The sequence below is a fragment of the Phaenicophaeus curvirostris genome, chromosome 5 (genome assembly GCF_032191515.1).
Source record: "Phaenicophaeus curvirostris isolate KB17595 chromosome 5, BPBGC_Pcur_1.0, whole genome shotgun sequence".
Lineage (NCBI taxonomy): Eukaryota > Metazoa > Chordata > Aves > Cuculiformes > Cuculidae > Phaenicophaeus > Phaenicophaeus curvirostris.
The window spans coordinates 22,733,391-22,754,640 of record NC_091396.1 but is presented as its reverse complement, the minus strand read 5'-3'; the positions used below and the strand labels follow the sequence as shown (position 1 = coordinate 22,754,640).

Genomic DNA, 21,250 nt, shown 5'->3' with positions numbered 1-21,250 from the left:
ACAGTAGCAATCAGATAGGAGTTATTTTGAGACACTGCTAGTTTCTTTTATTCCCCCCAGACAGAAGCCTATGCAAATGTTTGTTCTCTCTTCCTCAGGTTCCGTATTTCCTGTTGATAACACTTCCGTGGCAGGCCTTGACTTTCTGTTGACTCCCCCTCTTTGGTTTTATCCTGTTGTCAGACTTTTTCTGAATAAAGGCAGGCTTCACCCAGCCTCAGCATACAGCACAACTATGAGTGACTAAATCAGCTTACCTTTTAGGTTCCATCATCAGCTAAAAAACCCACTTGCCTCTCAGCTAGTGAACACAGTTCTTGCTAATATAGAATGTATTTAGAAATAATACTGATTCAACCATCTGCTTCCAGCAAGCAGATTAACAGCAGCAGGATAAACACTTAAAATAGCATCTTCACACAAAAAAAAAAAATTATCAGATTTAAATTGGCATTTAACTGCTGAGTTAGATGATGCAATGGTCTTCAATCAGTTCAGGACAGACCACAGTTCATGATATATAAGTTTGTCATGGCTAAATCCTGCTAAGACCTGAAGATAGCAGCTACTAAATGTTGAATCACAGCTATTCTCAACAGAGAGATAAAGAATTTCGTACTGGTGAATTCATACTTATGTAGTTCATAGAATCAGTTGCAAATCACCTTCCATAATGGTGAGTTTGCCACTGCTCATCCCCCCTCCAAGATGTTTCCTCTTCTTCCCCAGCCTCTTCTCCCTCATCTCTGTTCCTTCCTCCCTCCATCCTTATTCCCTGTTCCTCATTGACCCATCTTTCTTTGATCAGAAAACGGCCATAGAAGTATCCTGGTAAACACAATTGCTCTTTCACATCATGCCTACTTATGTGACAGTCAAAATATGAAAATTATGTGCAGGTATGAATGAAAACATGACCAAGCAGAATCACCGGTATGTATAATAGCATTGATTCATCTGAACTTACACAGGAAAAAAAAAAAAGTGAAGGTCGTTTATTTAATATATGTAAGCAGCTTTCTTCCTTATGAAATTTCGTGTACAAATTGAGGTGGCTGAGAGACACGTAACTATGGCAAATTACTCTAACACTTTATTCATATGAAATGTTGCCATCCATCTCTTTGTAAATTATTCTCAAATCACAAGGGTCCTGCTCGGGCTTCTCCTAATCCAGAACTACTTCTCTTTTCCTTTTGAAAATGTGTCTACATGAGGATATTACATATATACTTTCCAAGTGGATTAACAATTGAGATGGGAATTTTTTTCAAAATGTGTAGAAGTAATACCTCAGAGACACATAACTCTCGTGCCAGGGATTTCTCACCTTTTTCTGAAAAGCAACGACCAACTCCTATTTTGTTCTAGCCAGCGTAGGTTGCCCATGATAATGAGGTTCTTTTTAAAAAGAAGACCATCTCCCTTCAAAATCAAACAGAGGACCTCTACTCGGTGAGTTTCCCAACTCCAGCAGTGGGGTCCTTCTCCAGCCTGCTGAGAGACTCCTCCTGGGGAGCCGTGGCCCTGGGACGATCATACTGATTCCACTGAGCGGCAACAGCTTGACCATGCACAAGCCACTCATTGGTTCTGGGTCTCATTTTTTTCCGACTGCAAAATGGGGAGAAAAGCCTCTTACTGCCACAGGGTGCATCACGCTTTTTACCTGAGAATTGTTAGTGGTACCCAAATGCCCTGAACAAGATAATAACGCAGCTTAAGGACTCAGGGGAGAGAAAGTGGCTAAAGAGATGGGAACTAGAGCAACTGAATGGACAGGGCCGTGGCTGGAGATGTCCTTTAGAAGCAGACCTTGGCTCCGAGCCTCCCAGACACTACCTCCCTCTTACAAGGGAAACTCATCATGGCTTTGAACGCACGGCTTGGAAAAGGAATAAATCTTAAAGATCTGAGGGACTGAAGTCTGCACATTAGCTCCCCTTAAACCCTGAGTGCATTTAACTTGGGAGGTTAGAAACCACAGCCAAAGAGATCTCTTTTGATTCACAACTTGTTTTGAGCAGTCACCCTTAAAGCAGCCAGTGAATCACTCCAGCCAGTTAGTCATGCAACCACACCGAATGTACACTCAAAGGCAGCACAAAATAAACAGCCTGCAGCCCCAGATAACACACACAGAGCTCATTTGTGCTATCTGGCATCAGCATATATTGTTAATAGGACTCCTACACCAAACCCTTAGGAAAAGAAGCGCTCAGTAAGCATCTCCAAATCTCTCTCCCCATCAGTATTTTTCTTGTCTGCTTCGCACCGTGTTGCTTTCAAAACAGTTAAGACTAGTTAAAGTTTTAAGGTTCTTTCTCTCTCCTTACACACCCTTCTTCTCGCCGGGAACGTCCTGCTGGGGTTACATGCTTGTGCTGCAGAAGTGGAGGGCTAACGCGAGTTAATCCCAATCAGCAGCAAACAAGTCGAAAATAAACAGCTCTAGTGTGAAAAGAAATCTTCCTGCGAGGCGGGAGCGGCAGGAATACAGGGGGAGGGAGGCTCCCGGTCCTTTGACACATGAGCGTTACAAACAGCTCGGGTCAGGAATCCTATAAAAGTCTCCAGCCAGATCTACCGTCCAAGTCAAGAGAAGCGCAAAACATCATCGGAAAGAGCCGCGAATAAACCTTGCTGCGCAGCCGGGGTGAGGAGCGTGAGCCCTACCTTGGCGTCCTGCTCCCCGAGGAAATCCCGCAGGTTTCCGCGGAGGAGATCCCGCACCTCCGAGCGTCTGTTCAAACAGAGGCTTAGCCAAACTCCCGGCGAGAGCTCCCTCCCCTCCCTGGGAGGGTGCTGGAGCCCTTGAATGGCAGATCTGGTGGCCCTATTGTGGAAAAGAGAGGGCGATTGCCAGGGCGGCGTCAACAGCGCGCGGGGAGCCCGCGGCCGAGCCTCGCCGGGCGGTCAGTCCCGCTGCCCCGGGAAGGGGCCGGTCCCGCTGCTGCCGGGGAAGGGACGAGCCCCGCTGCCCCGGGAAGGGGCCGGCCAGCCGCGCTGCCCCCCAGCTCGCTTCCACGCCCCGGCTGGCTCCACTCGCCTGCTTCTTCTTCCCGACGCCTGCCAGGGTGCCGACCCCCCTTCGCGCGCCTTCCTTTCCCATTATGCTCTCCTGTTGCCCCCCACGGGGATCGGGGCAGCGGCATCTCCCCACCCCCGCCCTCCCGCACCTCTCCCCGCCGGGGTGCGGGGGGAAGCCCGCGCACACCCCGCCTGCCTCCGCGCCGTCGTTTATCCGCGGGGAAGGAGCCCGAGCAGAAGCCAAGATCAAAGCCGCAGGGAGAGGGAAAAAGGGGCAGGACCGGTGCAGCCGCCGCAGCCCGGGGCGCGGCCACCCCCGCCACCCCCGAAGCGCTCTGCGCTCCGCGACCGGGCGAGGGGCAGCGCCCCCCCAACCCGGGCCGGCGGCGGAGCGGCTCCGGTAGAGCCGCGCGGCGGGGCGGGCGGAGGCCCGGGGTGAAGGAGCCTTACAAGAGCTCCGGCCATAGCACGCGGCCCCGGGGCTGCGGCTGGAGCCGCGGGAGGGAGGCAGATGCCGCCGGTCCTCGCCGGCGCACGGCGGGCTCCGCAAAGCCCTTGAACATCGGCGGGGAGCCCCGAGCGCCTGGCGGCGAGCGGCCCCTCACGGGAGGCGGGGCGGGGACCGCCAGTGCGCTCGTTCCTACCGTGCTCCCAGTTAACATTTACATTAGGGGAAGGAGGAGGAGAAATGCATTAAAAGTGTCACTTCAAGCAAGCACGCAGCGAGCCTCTGATTCTTGCTTTCTGCACTTCTATTAATAACGCATTTTAGGCTGCACTTTTAATTTGCTCCCTAAATAAAAGAAACGGTCGTTATTTGCATAAGCCAGCACTTAAAGAATTTCCTCTGTTAGAGAAAGATCGTTTCCTTTCTCCTGTCTCCTTTGAGCAAACATCCCCATCACATTTGCCGTCACTCCCCAACGAATTCTTTTTCCAGCCCTTGTTTCTAGACAGCAATATACGAATATATTTATGTGTGTGTACGGTATATGCACACATGTGTTTCAAGACATATAGCTAACTTCAGCTCCACGCAGTAGAAATAGCAAGTCAGATTACTACAGCACATAAATCATTCGAAAGCTTTTTCCTTTCCTAAGCCAAGATACATATCCTGTTCTGAGGGCTTTCGTTTAAGATTTCGGCTTTAATTGCCGGTGCAGGTCTGCGGGATAATCCGTATCCCGCTTTTTACGGCAGGGAAAGCGAGAGAAGCCGTGCGAGGCGGGCAGGGGCACGGCGGGGACACCCCGGACCGGGCCCCGAGGGGCGCTGGGAGCCCAGCCGGGAGCCAGGGCTGCCCGGTGTCACCGGCTCAGCCAGCGGCCGGGCTGGAAGCGCTTCAGTGACTTGCCCATCGTACCCTCCGTGTTGTTTGAGTCCGCAACTCCCCCTGGCCTCTATTTATCCGTACGATGCGGTGGAAGGGCTTACATCTAGAAACAGAAGCCGAGGGCAATAGATGGCAGGCACGGGCTGTTTACAACTCAAAACGACCTCTTTATTAAAGAATTAAAATAAAATTTTTAAAAGGGGGGGATTCCACTCTCTTTGCTCCGCGGGCGAGGAGGGGAGAGGCGAGGAGAGCAGGGCGGGGGAGCGGCATCCCCGGGCGGCGCCGGGACCCGACGGGCGCTGGGTCCGCAGCAGCCCCGGCTGCGGGGAGGAACCTGGCGGGAGAGACCGTCGCCCTCTTTTTGTTGGTTGGTTTTTTTTTTCCACCCTCCCCTCTTTTTTAGGGACGTGTTTTTTAAATTGAGGGTCCCCTCTCCTCTTGGTTTGTTTTTTTGTGTTTGGCTGTTCTTGTTGTTTTGGTTTTTTTTTAATTGACGGTCTTAAGGCCACGGTGTCCTTCCACCCCAGCATCCTGCTCAGCCCGGAGCAACCAGTAAAGCGGAGAGCCAGCAGTCCCCGCTGCCGCCAGCTCCTTCCCGGCCCGCACAAGGCACACGGCAGCCCCGGGCCGCTACCCGGCTTTCCCAGCAAAACCCTCCCGTAATTCCCTCCAGCCTCCTCCCATCCCGCCTGAGCCTTCGCTGACCGCGCTTGCTGCGGAGAAAAAGGATGGATTTCTCTTTTCCCGCTCTCACTCTGGCCGAAGGTGTTTACCGGTGCAATTCCCGGTACCTTTAGCCGGGCGCGGGGTTCCCGACGCGCAGCGCCCGTGCCCGGTGCGGGGGGTTTAAACCTTTTGGGAGAAAGCGGAGAGGCTCCCACGGGCGCCGCGGTCGCTTTGCGAAGCCCGATCTAGATGTTCCTAGCTAGTCTCTCTCTTCAGTCATTAATCATTATTATTATTGCTATTAATTATGCTCACGGATCCATGTGTCTCTTATTACCGCCCGTGGTCCCCAGCCACATCACACGGGGATCGCGAGGAGCGGGGCTCCGAGCCGCCCGCCGCGGGGCTTCGGCTGAAGTCAAGCCCGAAGCCCCGCTTGAAAACACATCGAGGGGGGGACTCCGGCCGTGTTAAGGATGGTGATAAACCGGTCTGGCCCTACCGAGGGCTCTAATGTGTCATCACAGGCTAAGCCGGCCCCCTGGGCTTTGCCATCTACAAAAACGAGAGAGCCGGTTAGCAGGGAGAGGCTGGCAGGGCAGCCGGCAAGGCACTGGGGACTCCTCTGCCTCTTCCACGTCGCCCCGGGGGAGCGGAGAGAGGGACCGTCCCGGCCGGGGCTGCCCAGCCCGCCCGTGCCCTTCCCCGCGGGACGGGGTGGGCGAATGGGACCGACCCCCGCCCAGCCGGCTCTGCCTGCGGCTCCCGGGCGAGGACTCGATGCCCTTGGCCCAGGAGAGCAGCCGGCGGCGCTGGGGGCACCTTGGATCCAGGGAGGGGCGCGGGGACCCCTTGGCTGCACTCAGTGTGTGAGAGATGGAGCCAGAGCACGGCCTAGTCCGCCGGGTTTTGGGAGATGGGCAGGGGTAAGGCGCCTCTGCCTCCTTTTAAGCCTAGAAACCGGCTAAAGAGAAGGTGAGAAAATAAAGAGGACGAGGAGTACCCAAAAGGGCGGCGAGACCCTGGACTCGCGGGGAGGTGGGATCGCCGGCCGGACTCTCACGGCTTCCCTGCTCCCCTACCCTGCGATCAAAGCCCGCAGGAGACCCCGGCCCAGCTCTGTCCTTGTCCCTTGCCCAGCTCTGTCCTTGTCCCCTGCCCGGCGGGGTCGCAGTGACCGGTGCATCGGGGATGGGGCACGGCGGGCAGCGCACGGAAACCGGGACAGCCGCTGTTCGCCTGCGCGGGGAGCACCGGGAGAGAAGGGAAGAGATTTCTCTTCCACTTTATCTTTTCCGGTTTAAAAAAAAAAAAAAAGTATTTCGGAGGTTTTATTTGTTTGTTGTGTTTTATATTTGTTGGTTTGTGCTTTTGTTTTGTTTTCGTTTTTTTTTCTTTTCTCCCCCGCCCCGATTGCCTCGATACGGCGGAAACCTCCCGAAGAGGCGATTTGCTCTTTAAACTCACGTTTGGAAACGACAAGAGAGGAGAGACCTAGTTCAAGTTTGTCCTGCCGAGGGCCAGCTCAAGGGAGTGTCTTAATTGCCGCTAATGACCCGCGGAGGGGACGCGAGAGGGTTATCAGCAGCCGGGCAGAAATCAATTAGGGGAGTGGCAATTAGAGGAGAAAGCGGGAGACGGGCAAGGGGGAGAGCCTGTTACGGCGGAAAGTGAGGATTTCGGTGAAACTTTCCAGAAATTCTCCCTCTGGAAGATGGTCCCCGTGGAGAACATCTTGCGCAGCCCGGCGGGCTGCTCTCCCTTTCTGTTTCTGTTTCTCTCCCCGATTCCTGCGGAATTCCCTGCCCTGCCGGAGAGCTAACGCTTTCTGGGAGCGCATCGGCTCCGCTCAGAGACGACGGCTGAGGTCGTGGCACAGCGGGCCGAGGCGGGGGGAGCGCGGCTTCCCGGCGGTACCGCGGGCTCCAGACCCGGCTGGGAATGAAAATCCCGGGAGGGACGGGGCTGCCCGCGGCCGCGCTGCGCTCCGCTGCTCTGGCGCCGGAGCCGGGCGAGGCTCTCCTCGACCCCAGGAGGGTCTGTCCTGCAGGGCAGCCCGCCCTGTCCCCCCAGGAAGCCCTTTCCAGCCCCGGGCGCCTCTCTCCGGTTTCGCGGCCGGCGCCTTCCCCGCCGCCCGCCGAGGACTCACCGTAACAGGGGACTTGCAGAGCTCCGTTGTGGCCGCTGCTCTCTTGCAGCTTGAGGTTGCTCTCCGGGGGCGTTTTGCAGGGACCTCGCTGCATGTAGAGGTGCGGCGGCGGCTGCTGCTGCTGCGGGTATTTGCTAAAGGCGGCCGGAGCCCTAGCAGAGCCGGGAGCTTGCACGCTGCCATCCAGGGACTGACATTCCTGCTGGCTGTAGCGGCCCCGGCACTTAGCGCTGCTGTCACCAAAGCCTTGTCCTTTGCTGGCCAGGAAAGTAGGGCTGAACTTGTCACTTGCTTGAAATGCCCTAAAAGGCGAGGAGCCTTCTGTGCCCTGGGAGGCTGCGTTGTAGTAGGAATCCATGGCAGCCGGATCACAATAAGAAACACAAGTATCAGCGTTCATTCCTAAAATTAAAAGGCCCGAGTGTCCTTAATGCGCTTGGAGGGGCACCAGGAACCTCTCTTTCTCTCTCCCTCTCGCATACACGCACACACTCACAGCTGGGCCAGGGAGCTCTAAGAGGATTCAGATGTTCTTGAAAGCTGACCAGATCTCCAAACCCCCTTAAGATCTCGCACAGTAAAAGGGTTTTTTTTTCTTTCCCTCCCTCTCTCTCTCTCTCTCTCGCACACACACACAGGCGCGCGCTTGCCCTCCGTCTCTTCTTCCAAACTATCTACACTCCAAGGAGACTCTTCTCCGCGCTCCCCCCGACCCCAATACAGAGAAAAAAAAAAAAAAGAAAAAAAAAAGAAAAAGAAAAAAAAGGAAAAAAAGAAAGAGAGAGACCTCTCCCCCAATTAATATGTAGATGATGACAGTAGAGGGGAGGGGGCCCAGGAAGGGGGGTGTGTGTATGTGTATGGGAGTGTGTGGAAGCAGAGGGGGGTGGATGTTGTATCTTTTGCATTAAAATAAAACAAGCCCCCCAAATTTGTATGATTAAAAAATAGAAAATCAAACAGATGACATGAATGCCAGGAAGAGGTAGACGTGGGGTCTGTGCCGGCCAAAGCAATTTAATGCTCATGACACGCTCGGTTCGCTCCGGCCCTCTCGCTTGCTCCCAGCTGCGGGGACCCCAGCCTCCGCAGCCCCCTCCTCTGTATTAAAGGCAATATGAATTTTCCCCGCAGCTATGTTGTCCCCCGCTCCCGCGCTTAACCCCTTCGGGTCCGGCACCTCTCGCAGCGCTGCCCCGAGCCCTTTGCGCTGCCGCGCTCGCCCAGCACATCTCCAGGCAAGGTCGCCGCGGAGTCTCGCCACACGTTTATGATCGTCATTATTTATTTGCCTCTAAAAACGTGCTCTCTCCAGGTGTTAAACGACTGGATCAAAAGCGGGAGAGCAGCGGGGAGGGATTTTAACAGGGTCGCCAAGCACACAAAATTGGCCCCGGCTTCTGGGACTGCCAGAGGTGAACTTGCAACAGCGCAGAGGCTGGCAGGAGCCCTTTTTGATTTGAAGGGTCAATTGCAGCTAAAAAAAAGGGCTTAAAAATAAATCAATACTCACCTTCTGTCATCCCATCCGTGTCCCCCCACCCCGCCATTCAACCTGATTCCCCTCCTCCCCCGGTTAACTCCTGCTACCCCTTACACTTACTCTTACCCTGCCTTCCTCCCATCCCCACATCTGGTTTCTATTGCTCGCTTACCTTGAAGTTTTCAGTAATAAAGATATTACGCAAACTACATCCACTGTTCTTCGGTCAAAAGAAAGAAGGGGAAAAAAATAAAAGAAAAACAAAGAGAGAAAAGAGACAGAAAGTGAGAAAGACAGAGAAAGAGAGGAAGAGAAAAAAGAGAGAGAGAGAAAGAGAGAAAGAAAGGGAAAGAAAGAGGGATAGAAAGAAATGATCAGAAAGAAAGTTCGCTCTTAACCCCTTCGGGAGCGCGGGCCGCTGCGGAGCCGGTTGCGAACGGGGACAGTGGTGGAGGCTCTGGGCTCCCAGCGGGCTCCCCGCGAGGTCCGGCCAGTGAGTCTTCCCCTCTCCCCTCGGCTGCCTTCCCCCGTAAAGAGAGGGGGGAGACTCATAACTGTGTGTATGTGGGTGCGCGGGGGGGAGCGGGACGCGGCTCGGGGGGGAGCGGGGCGGCCGGGCGGCCTCCGGGGCGAGGGTTCGGGGGGGGCTGTGGCCACCGCCGGCCCCCAGGGCCTTGCTCGAGGAGCAAGACCAGCACCACCGTTTTCGTTAGCTCTGTTCTGACAAGAACGGCCCCCCCGTCCCTCTCTCCCCAGACGCAGAAGGGCTTTCTAGCGAGGTCGTCGTTAAAACAGCCAGAGATGGATCCATTTACTGGATTTCATACCATTTTGAGTCTCCCTCAGAGCAGCGCTGGGCTCGCTCATCTTTCTGGTCCAAGAAAGCTTTCAGCGGATTTGCCTTTTTAATTCTCTTTATTACCTTGCTTAGTTATTTCCACGCCGTTTCTCTCTCCCTTCCCAATCTTCCTCACCACAGCCCCCTCTCTCTCCCTTCTCCACGACTTAATACAAAGCAAAGAGACTCAATGTACGAGAGCCTTTCTAAAAACCGCTTCTGGGCGGCCGGGGGAGCCGGGGCGCCGCCGGTCCCCGCAGCCGTGGCCGGGCTGCTCGTAGGGACTGAGCCCCTCTCGGGCTGCGGGTCCCGGCAGCGCCCCGGCTCCAACATCCCCGGCTCCGCTGCGGCTGCGCTGGTGGAATATCCTATTTGGGTGTGCGAGCGCGTTAAATATGGGTTTTCCAGCCAGTTACTACCCGAGCGAACGAAGAAGTAGCTTGAAAGAAATGATGTGAGGGCAGTCCTAGATCTTGCGTCGTTATATTCGGCCTCGGGAATTCTCTTTGGCAAAGTTAAATAGCAGAAACAACAACAACTGAAGGAAGAGATTCCGATATCGGGCAGGAGATATATTTTTTAATTTTGTTTTTGTTTATTTTTTTTCCTGTTATTCCAGAATCGCTGCGGTGTAAGGGCTCACAGAAGCACTTCAGCTTGGCCGAGCCCAAGGAGTCTGCATCGGCCGGAGAGCCTCTCCAGCCCCTCTTTTCATTAAAGTGTAACGAAAAGTCCATTAGTTCCCAATCAGAGCTAATCCGCAGCCCCTCGGAAAGGACCGCAATAAACCTCTCTCTCTAATGGCCAGTTTGTGTCCCTGGAAACGGGAGGTTAATTCGGAAATCGTTACCGAGGGAAAGTGTGCTCGCAAATACCTGGTGAACTGGCGGGACGGGGGTGGGGGTGGGGTGGGGAATAATTGGAGAATACTTTTCTTGATGGTTTTCGTTTGCCTGGGTTGGGTTTTACCTGAAGTCCTCTCAGCAAGTTTGACGAGGAACTCTTCAGCCCCCGTTAGTTGGAAGAGGAGCCTGCAGCCGCGCTGCCCGCCAAACGAAGCGATGGGTCTGCGTGTTCGCGACGGCTCTGCCCGTCCAGAGGGTCCGGCGCTGCGGCTCTGCCCTCTCGGTCCCTCCGCAGCTCCTTCGGGAGGGCTCCGGGGCGCGGGGAGCATCCCTGCCTGCGGGAGCGAGGATCGGCAGGGCAGAAACGGACACGCACCACTTGAAACCCAATCTCACCAGTTTTGCTCCGAGTGACCCCAAACCTTGCCCTGTCTCTGCACCAAACGCGTCCAAAGGGAAAGGGCGAAAAAGCGGCCGAAAGGTCTGCGCTCCGCAGCAACCAGCGGCCGATTTCGTATGCATGTGCGCTTTTATATCGAGGCTGTTTTCAGGTACAGCCGTTGTTGGTTTTGGAAGGGGTCAATCCCGAGGGTCCCTTCCTACACAGGGCTGTGGTGTTGAAGACCCCAGGTGAGAGCCAACTGGTACTGCTTTTAGGGACGGCAGCTCCCACAGAGCAAGTCGTTGCTGTGGGGAATCTCCCGGCTTTCGAGCCCTGGGCAATCCAGATGTCCCCTCCCGGCGACAGCCCCGGGAGAAGGGAGCAGCCCAGGGCAGCCCTGCTTGGCTTGATTTAGGAGCCGCTTCTTTTCCACCGGGGCAGGAACGGGCATCGCTGCCGGGAGAGGACCCGGTGCGAGGGACAGGCGATAGCGGTTGGATTCTGCATCTCGATCTCTGCAAGAAAAAAGATCTTTACTCCTCAGGAAGTCAGGCTTGGGACTTGCCTTGGGAACGGGCAGAGGTTCCCGCTGCCCCCTGCGCACCGGGCGCTGGGCTGCGGGGTGCGGGCAGGGGCGGGGGTGGCAGGAATACGCTTTTCCACTTTCCCAGCCACTGCCGGGAGAAACGTGCTGTGTCCTTCTCAAGCCTCTACCTTCTTCGCAGGGCTTTTGCCTCTCGAGGCACGGCGGGGCTCCGGGATGCCGAACCCAGCACCGCAGGTCCTCCCTGCTCCATCCGGGGGTGGGGGGTGGGAGAGTAAATATCTCGGTTAGGGAGTGGGCTAATTTCACTGGGGATAGGATGGTGAGAGAAGGGAATCTTTCGCACCGTTCCCTCCAGGCTCTTTGGCACGGCCCTGGTCTTGGAAACTGCCTCCGGTTTGTTTACCCATTGGGTTGCTTTGTGTGGTCACTTCAGAGCTGCGGGCTCCTTTTGTACCGGACTAAGATCTGAAGGGGACCTATTTATAACTCCACTGCTGGGGGGAAAGAGAGGGGAAAAAATTCGTGCTAATCTCCCAAACATTTTTTTCCCCTTCTTTCCAGTGGGACGAAGATTGCATCTTTATTTCGGGAGCAGAACTTGCCTAGCAACAGTGCTGCTGGTACCTGCCACCCGCCGGGCACCGGGCCGGGGCCTGAGCTGCCTTTGCTCTCCTGCCCTCGGAGCCTTTCCTCGCCGACAAACGTATAGATGCTTACACAGGATGTCGGTTGTTGTTGAAACACTTTCTTCGTGACACGAAGGAGTTTACTGAGACACGGAGCCGATCCGCTCTTCTCCTTCCAGGGAAAGCGAAGGAGGAGGCTCTGAGTCGGGCCAGGCTGGCCCCTGCCCCTCCGGGCTTTTGCGGACAAGGCTCTTCTCCCCGCGTCCTCCGGAGCCCTCCCACCGCCTCCCACCGCCTCCCACCGCCTCCCACCGCAGCAGCCGCAGCGCCCGTCCCGCTGCTCCGAGGTTCGCTCCGGTTTGCTCCATGCGGTGTGTCTGTACGTCTGTACGTTTTCACCAGCCCCGGGGCACCTGCTGGGTCCCTCGGGATGCCCTCCTCGCCCAGTGCCCGGGCGGGGGACTCCGAGCTCTCCGGGCTCGGGATGGAGGGAGAGAGGCAGGGGGGATGGAGGGGGCCCCTCCTCCATTCAGGCTTTCTGGCCAAGATTGTGTTTTCTTTTACTACCCCCTCGTCTTTTTTTTTTTTATTTTTTCCCCCCTTTTTCTTTAAAATTTGTTTTATTTTCCAGGGAGTGCTGCGCTGGCTCCAAGCTGCAGCATCGATCCACCCGCTGTCGGCCGCAGAGGGGCGGCTGGTCCCGCTCCGTCGAGGCGCGGCCGGGGCAGCGGAGCTCGGGATCCCCCGAACCTTCCGGCCCCGTTCTCCCTCCACCGCCCCCGGGAAAACACGGAACCTAAAATCACCGCCTTGGGCCTCGGCGCTCCCGGGCCCCCCGATGACGCCACTGCGTGAGAGCCAATGAGAAGGCGGAGCAGGGGCGGCCCCGGTCCCCGCTCCGCCCGGGGTCCGGCCGGAGCGCGCCCCGCGGCGCGGGAGCCCCGGACCGGGCGGGGCTGGGTCCGGAGCCTCCCGACACCGGCCTGCGCTGAGGCTGCGATGCGGGACTGGGTTAAAGCCCTGCCGCGCGCTTCGTCCCGCTTCCAAGTGCCCCAAACACTGCCTGGGGGAGCGCCTGTGTCAGACGTGCCACCCCGGGACTGACATTTTCAGGGGCTTTCTGTAAATTCCGTCCTGCGGGGAAAAGATCCACTTGCTATCCATTTCCTCGATGCTTTCCGTTTGCGTGTGACCTCGCCACACCCCGCTCTGAAGTCACAGGGTGTTTCTCGCTTGGGGCAGAAGCCGCGGCTGCGGGGAGGTAGAGCTGCTGGCGGATACACCGTTAGCCCGGGGGAGGCGGCAGCGGAGCCCCGGGATGCACCATCCCGGCTGTACCGGGCGGGCCGAGGGCAGCCCCCGACCACCCTTGGGGCATCTCCCCACGGGGGACGCCGGCCCGGCCGTGTCCCCGTCGGCCTGCGCACGACACAAAGGGGCCGGGGAGGGGGCTCCGAGCCGAAGGCATCCAGTGGCATTTGGTGCACCTGTCAGCGCGGCGAGAGCGGCTCCCCCTGACCTTTCCGAGCAAGGCAGAGCCGGGACAGCCCCGCGGCCGCAGAGCGCGGGGAGGACGGGCTGGGGCCGAGCCAAGGTGGGGGCTGCGAGGGAGCTCGCCCGGTGCTGAGAGCCGGCCCCGGAGTCCCTTGTGCCCCAGCCCGGCGACCCACCTCCAGCATACCTCGGTGAAGAGCAGCTGGCGCCTGCTGCCGAGAGAGGATGCAAAGCGTTCCCAGGGTAGCGTGGATATTTTTAATTACAAATATGAGGCACTCGAGGCGAGCCCTGGGTCTGCCGCGAGGGAGAGCCCGGCTCAGCCCCGTCCCCGTTGAATTTAGTTTGTTCCCCTCCTCGCTTCATGTCCTGACAGGCATTTTCACGCCGGGTCGTTTGTAAAAAAATCCACATTTCTCTTGTAATCTCCGAGTAACTCTCCAAACCCATCCCTAAACTAAACAAGAATAGATCTCCCCAAACATAGCAACACCCGATCCACCGCTAAGAATAATAACCTTTGTTTCTTTTTTCTTTTTTCTTTTTTTTCCCCCTGATTATAATCGCTTCCAATTACGGAGATCACAGCAACATTTTAGGCGGGCAGTGCATCGTGATTTGCGCTAAAAGCTAAAATCTACCGTTCCGCCGCAGCCAAGGCGCTCACGGCAAAGGCTGCACCGTTTGCGGGGCCACGACAGGGGCTTTGCCCCCCTCCCCGCTGCTCCGAGCGGGGTTTCGAGGGCAGAAGCGCCAGGGGACAACCCCCTGCTCCCCCTTTCTTCAGCAAGTTCTTTCGGGGAGGGATGTAGAAGGGGGATGTGAGTTTCTTTTGTGGGGAGAGAGCTCAGGCAAGCCGTGAAAAAGCCCTTTCCAGAAGCATTCCGAAAAGGAAGAGGAGCAGGACAAGGAGGGTTTGCAAAAAACACACGGCCGGACCTCCGAGCAGATGCGATTCCTAGCACGGGCAAAATGTTTGAGTCCCCCGGACCGTAGCTGTGACCCTCTCTTTTCTATTACTCATTTGCTTTTTTTTTTTTTTGGTTTTTTTTTTTTTGAGCCCTGCAGGAGTGCTGATTTTTCTTTATTTTCGTTTTGAGCTCCCACAAAAATCTGATCAAGGCTGAATGTATGAGAGTAATACTTCACTAAGGGGGAACTGGTTCACAGGGTTCGCAGATTCCCCATGGCCCAGGGTCGCTCTTTCTTATAGAAAACATCCAAAAAATTTTGCAAGCAGTCAGGTTGAGGATTGCCTGGATGGGATGTCCATCCTGTGAGGGTACCACTTACTTGTAAAGTCTCACACTGAGGGTAGCATCCTTGTTTTAAGGAAGAGAAACGAAGTGATTCCTTGAACTCACAGTGAGCCACAAAATCCGTTGTCAACGGGGAGCTGGGAAAGTGCCCTGGAGTCCTGTGCTCTGCCCCTCTCCAGTGAGCCCCTCAGCAGCACCAGCCGTTCTCCCAGCTGAACTGCTCAGCCAGCCTCCCAAATTTCAGGTAGAAGTATCTTATCTATTGACAGGCGCAAAGACATAAGTGGCTAGGATTTCCCCAGGTTCTGAGCTTCTTCAGCTTCCTTTGGAGCCAGTGAAAACTGCAGCAGCTCAGACAGGAATCAGGCCACTATGATTTAGACTACTGAATCAGAAATCATGACAATGTGTACCCAGTCTCCAAATTGCATGGCCAACAATCTTGTTCAGCCACAGTGAGAGACCTATGCCCAGCAACTATCCTCAGCTTTTAGGTGTCATCCACCCGTGAAACCTTCTCATGACATGAGAGAAAGTCATCAAGAAAGACCAGAGAGGAGAATAGTCTGAACAACATAATTAGGAAATTCACAATCAAGGCAGGAGCAATGACTCAGTATTATCTTTTGTGCCTTAAAGTTCAGAAGGACAAAAAAAGAGGGAGTAAACACAGCCACAACAGTAACAGCAATGAATCAAATGCAGAGCCTCCACAACCATTGCAGTTTGTGATAGAGATGGCCTGTGGCTGTGTTGAAGCTGGAACGGAGCAGAAGGACAGTCAGATGGACCTTCCCCAAGTTAGAAATGACAGTCCGGTCAGCTGAGCACCAGGGCCACCTGTGTCCTCCCTGCTGCTCAGATTTATAGAGTGTAACATTTTAATAAAAAACACACACACCACTCTACTTTGGTGCATTAAGAGATTTCTAGCAAAACACAGTAATGTTGCTATAAATTTCCCTCCCAGCACCCTCACAAGTAATAACTCAAGCCCCAGCATTTTGTATTTAATGTTTATTTTGATGGCTGCATTCCAGAAAGAAAAGGGAAAAAGAGGCAAAATCTACTCAACCACTCTCCCCATTGCTATTAGCCTGGTGTTTTCAATAAAATTTAGTGCAAACTGGGAAACAAACACTTGGAAAAAGAAAGGAGGGAAACAAGCACACTTGGGCAAAATTCTAGACATCTGCCAAGGCCTGGGTTCAAATCCTGGCTTAAATTACTGATGTCCTGCCATGGGTTCTCATTATGTCCTCCTTCCTTGGCATGTTTGAACAGCACTCCAGGGAGATGTACCTGTGTTAGGCAAGGCTCGGCGGTGGGATGCTCCAAAGAATGAGACATATGAAGATGCGAGGTTGAAAAAACAAAGGCTGGAAGTTAAAGACTGAGGCTTCTTGGCCAAATAATGCAGGGCAGAATACTAGGAGTGCCGCCAGTCAGGTCTGAAATACGTGGCAGAGCTATTTAAAGCTTTCAGTGCACCTGCTTCTCTGTGAAGCCACCAGCCCTTCACTTGCAACCAGCAGTCAGCCCACACTTGCCACCAAAAAAGGATGAAACCATGCAGACAGATTGTGGTGCACCCAGAGAAGCCACGGGCATTTCCTAACCAGCATGTATGCTCCAAGAGACGACTCTCAACTCCTATGAGCGCCACTTAAACCCTCATACAATGGTGACTGTTTACCCAGATGTGATTTAAACTTCTGATTGCTTACCCAGAAGCAGCAACCCTTGAATTCAGATGTGATTTAAAAAAATTGCTGAGAGCAGCAGAACTGCATAACCAGGTTACTAGCTAATGAGAGATGTGTCCCAGGCTCAGGGTGAGCGCATGTATGTGAAGTCTGCATGGGCTAAAGCTGGAGAATGTGTGAAACTCATCTTGTGTTTTAGTCCAGAAGAAGCCAGTGGGTTTAAGGAGTCACCAGATTTAAATTTTGCAACAGTTTTTGTATTGCCCTTTCTGCAAAGCACACTTTGACTCCCATTCCCCATTCACTAGGCAGGGAACATACCAGTATGGTTGTGTCTCTGCTTTTGTGTATATTAATGCAGTTGTGGCTAGATCTGGATTTTCCAGAATTCCTCCTCTTTCCAGATCACTCTAGATCCCAGATTCAGAGACTGGCCATACTGCTCCTGTGATGTTTTCTTGAACCATCGATGCCTGCACACCCTCAATTAGGCCAGAGTCCACTGGTCCCTTAAAGCTTGCCAGTTCAACCAGTCCTCTCCACGTGTTTCTCTGTTCTCTGAGTATTTGCGTAAGATATTTACTTCTCCCCACTTTGCAGCAGGGAAATCAGAAAGATTCACTGCCTCTGGTCAAAAGCACTGAACTGTCGCCAGCTAGTTCTGCTATGATGGTACAGGAGTGATTTCAATCCCTTCTTGTGGTCAGGCCAACCTTTCTCTTGAGTTCACATCCAACACTGAAGTCTCTATGGGCAAAATTAACCTCTGCAGTAATGCTTGGCTTGTGACATTAGGCTCATTGGGAAAGTGATATCTAATAAATCAAATATTACGGTCACTAATTCCAGAAGTGGAGAGATCTATCATCTCATATTAATTCTTATTTTTTGACATAAATAATACATTTTTGAGTAACTGTTCACAGCACCTTACTAGGAATAAGTCTTGTTTCTACTACAAGAGACTTTGTGCTGTCCATGACTCTCCAAAATTTTCATGCCATTTGAGTGGAATTCTGCATTGCATCTTGTCATACCAAACAATCAAATAAAAATCCCAAATCACATGGGACCAAAATATATCACTCATGCCCGTTCTGTCTCCCAGTCATGCTCTATTTTTTCAGCGGAGTGAAACAAGCATCAGGATTTGGTCCTCAAGACACTGGTAAGAATGAAGGTGTCACTACTCGTAAGGGTCAGCAACTCTTTCTCAACTCCCTTTTTGAGCTTAAGTGATTGTTTCCATTTGAATTAACCCTGGTCACACACATGTCACATGAGGCATGCGTAAGGTGCGTGTGAACTTATATCTACTTTACTGGAAGCAATAGGATCCTGGTGATGGTGAGTGAGCTCTCTACTTACGGGAATGGAAACAGCTCTTATGTCCTTGCCAATGACTATCAAAACTGTATTTGCAGCCAGAAGAGGACTAGAAAACATTAGACTTTTCCTTCAAGTTGTTTGCTCTATGACTTCCGTGCTATGAGTGGTTTGAATGAGGCTAACACTAGTTTTATTCCTAGAAGCTAGTCCTTTGCTTTCTTTTCACGCTTTTCTTCCATAGAAATTTAGCTGAGTGGCCTACAACTCTGGGGGGTAAGGCTGTTAAGCATGCCACTAAAAACGTGCTAATTAAATATGTCTTTGTTCTGAACTGAAGAATATCTGCTCGGTGAATCGCATTTGGGACTTCAGAACTCATTTTAGGAAATGTATCAGTCTGTGACTCCATGGGTCTGAAATAGGAACCTGTTGTTTCTAGGGGGTTAAGACAGGTCTTTTAACCTGTTCTGTATTTTCTCATCTTCTTTCCCAGCAGAATTCTCTAAAGCAGGCTTACTGCCGTGAATATCCAGGTTGGTATATTATAGAAATTGACTCTGATGACATCATGGTGAATTACACAATGCATTTGACTCCTCAATAGTTGTCTCGATTCAGAAAAGGAGAAATTTAATGGTGCTTAAAACACTGTTCAGAAGGAGGGCTGCCTGAGTTTGGTTTGATTGCATTTCAACAGTCAGAATCAGCAATACTGTCAGCCAGGTTGGACAAAAGGAAATGGTCTAAGGATGTGCCCATCTGATTTCTTTTTTTAATAAAACACACAGTACTGCAAAATGTTGGAAAAGGTATAGTAGTTCCTCTTCAAGACCTCAAGCAGCACAATGGAAATACATTCACAAAAAGTCTTAAATTGGCCCAGTGGACTGATAGACAGTTCCAAGAAACTCAGCATTTTATTCTGTATTATTATTATTGATTTTTTTACCAGGTTAATACACTTTTTATAAGGAGAATGGGAATAACAATTCACTCTGGACGACCTGCGTGATTTACTTCAACTGCATTAGCCCTCTTCCAGTTCATGTTTGAGTCAGCTTTTGGGTGATATTTCTGGGAGGGCAATGGAGTTGTGTGATGCCATTTAAACTAAACAGAAAGCTGAAATATGATTTTTTAAATATTTCTTGAGGGACAAGAAGAGATTTGTTTTAAAAACCTTCGGTTGCATTAAATCCATAAATTTATTTTACCTTGGGACGAGCAGTTAGGATGAGATCACTGAACTGCATGGATGAACAGAGACCTCACATATACCATGGAAATAAGAGTCTGGTTACTTCCATGGTCAAAGATGAAATGAAACTCTATCTGTTGCCTCGTGTCCAGCTGCCCCTCCTCAGGGACACCTTTTCTGAGCTACCCTGAGTGTCAGTCTGGCAGACTGAGTCGGTGCTCTGGCTTTAGGAACTGCTCAGGAACTCTGTTGCCAGCAGCAGTGGGAAGAAGTTGGTGGTGTCCTCTTGGATGCTTGGCCCTGATCTTTATTTCATACCTTCACACGGCAGACTGTCAGGCACTCTCTTGGTTTGTTATCAGAAGATAGTCTGAGTTTGCTAAGCTGCTCCTTTTAGACTGTCCTCCTTTGAAATCCCTAAATGGCTATAGCAGTAAAAAAAATAATGGTGTGGTTTCAACAGGTGCTGCAAAATTTTGTCCCTGTCCTTTGAGTTGCAAAAATGGTAACGGGGAACTGAATTTATTTGGAAATTAAATTAATCCACAGGAGAAACACCCCCTTCAGTAAAGCTAAATACAGTGATGTTGCTATTTAGGACTACCAAGGATAAACCTTTCACATTGTTTCTTTGCAAAACCAGATACAAATTCAAGGTCTTTTTACTGATTTTAAAACTCCTGAGAGATTCTGCTTGTAAGAATGCAAAGGACCACACAGAGTGATGTGGCCTCCCTACAGCAATGGCTGCTCATGGCACTCAACCTTTTGAGCTGAAGAGTGCAAAAACATGCAACAGTTCTGACAAGTTTTCAAAAACCTCGTTTCTCTAGTCCATCTTTTCATGCATATATGTGCAACTATACAGACATGTAGACTTTAAAGTTTGGTTTTTGACCTACTAAGCAGAGAAGAAGAGATATTTTTTGGAGCTGTCCAGGAAACATATGTCCAGATCTGTGAGGGAAGTTGAGTTTTGGGTACTGTCCCCTAGTCATATGGAATTCCAGTGTTTCAGACATTTGGGTGGACATGTTTCCAAAGCAAAATCTTCCCCCTAGTCTCCTAGGACTGCATTATGTTGGCTTATACATTCTAGATAGTGTCTTGTCCTAATTTCTGTGTGCCTGGGCCTAATTTGGCCTGTACTAAAGTCAATAAAAGTTTTGCTGTTCAGCTCCTTGGCAGCAGGATTAAGTTTTCTGTTTGTATTACTTTTTTAACCTGTGATTTAGTTTTTCTGCCAAGGCCTTTTACCATTGATGTCAGCTGGTGATAGGGAAGGCGAGAGGAGAGGGAAAAGCAGTATTTTTTTACTTGAAATACTATATATGGGGCATTTAGCATCTTACTAGTTGTGTAAAAGTTCTTTGCAAAAATGCATACCTTCTCAGATTAGAATAACTCGGCAAAGTTACTCTGTGCTTCACCTTTGCACAAGAGCTCTTGAAGACATTTGTACATCTTAAGCCTTTTGAGTATTATGAAGATCATTTCAGAGCCAAGAGCAGGAATATGCCCATGAGTTGTTCTTCTAAAATAAGTTAAAGCTAATTTTTTTTTTCTCTCTCTCTCTGTGCCTCACATGTGCCATAAACCAATATCCTCTGTTCTTTAGAAGCAGCAGGAGTATTGGCTAGTAGCACAAACACACAGATATTAGAATTTGAGCTCATTCAGCCATAACTGACTAAAAAGAAAATTAAGTGAAACCAAAAAAAACTTAGCTTCATATCTAAGAAACACATCTTGTCTTTCCCAAACACATCAGTGTACCTTTCTCTCTCTCGTATTATGAAACCTCAGGAAAAGGAGTGTTAAAAAGCTTTATGATTTGTTTAGTCAAAGTGTGTAAACCTAAAGGACGTTTTTGATTGGCAGCATATCCTTGGTGCATTTGCAAACAGACAGTGACTCTGTTCCCTCTGTGTTGCTGCCCAGCTGATAAATGGACATCCTTTCCATGTTGCACTGTGAGGCAGTGGCTGGAAAAATAGCTTGGGAATGGCAACTGTGGGAGCAGGGTTTCTGCATGGCCTCCTGCAAGACTAGGATGGGCAAGGGCTCTGGCAGTCACTGCAAGGACACCATGCCCTTACAGGAGCAGCTGAGTTACCTCCTGACCTGCCCAGCAGAGAATGGAAAACCAAGTGCCTGGGGGTTGCTTATGGCTCCTCCTTATGCTTCCCTCCCGAGCAGGAAAACCTCATGGCTAGTAGGGGGCTGTAGCCTTAACACAGCCCAGCTTCCCAAAACATTGATGGACAGATGCTCTTATAAAAAAAAAAAAATCGAAGGACAAACCTAATTTCCTCTAACAAAGTCATAGACTTACAGGCACAGGAATTTCTTGTGGGTT

The 21,250-nt window shown here is 51.9% G+C and overlaps 2 protein-coding genes across 4 annotated transcripts in view; one reads left to right on the top strand and one right to left on the bottom strand.

Annotated features, from left to right (window-relative positions):
• Positions 1-8,926, bottom strand: part of ALX4 (ALX homeobox 4) — a 42,968-nt gene extending 34,042 nt beyond the window's left edge. Inside the window, exons 1-2 of one of the 3 annotated variants that reach the window (XM_069857911.1) lie at positions 8,840-8,926; positions 7,185-7,586 (exon numbers count right to left, since the gene is read on the bottom strand). In XM_069857911.1, coding sequence (XP_069714012.1) covers positions 7,185-7,584 — 400 coding nt within the window. In that variant the 5' untranslated portion in view covers positions 7,585-7,586; positions 8,840-8,926. Of the gene's footprint in view, positions 1-2,340; positions 2,632-3,215; positions 3,405-7,184; positions 7,587-8,839 lie in introns of those variants that run through there. The other 2 variants (XM_069857913.1, XM_069857912.1) reach the window with 2 other exon arrangements.
• The window catches only part of CD82 (CD82 molecule), a 346,751-nt gene that overhangs the window by 127,844 nt on the left and 197,657 nt on the right, over positions 1-21,250 (top strand). The window lies entirely within an intron of this gene.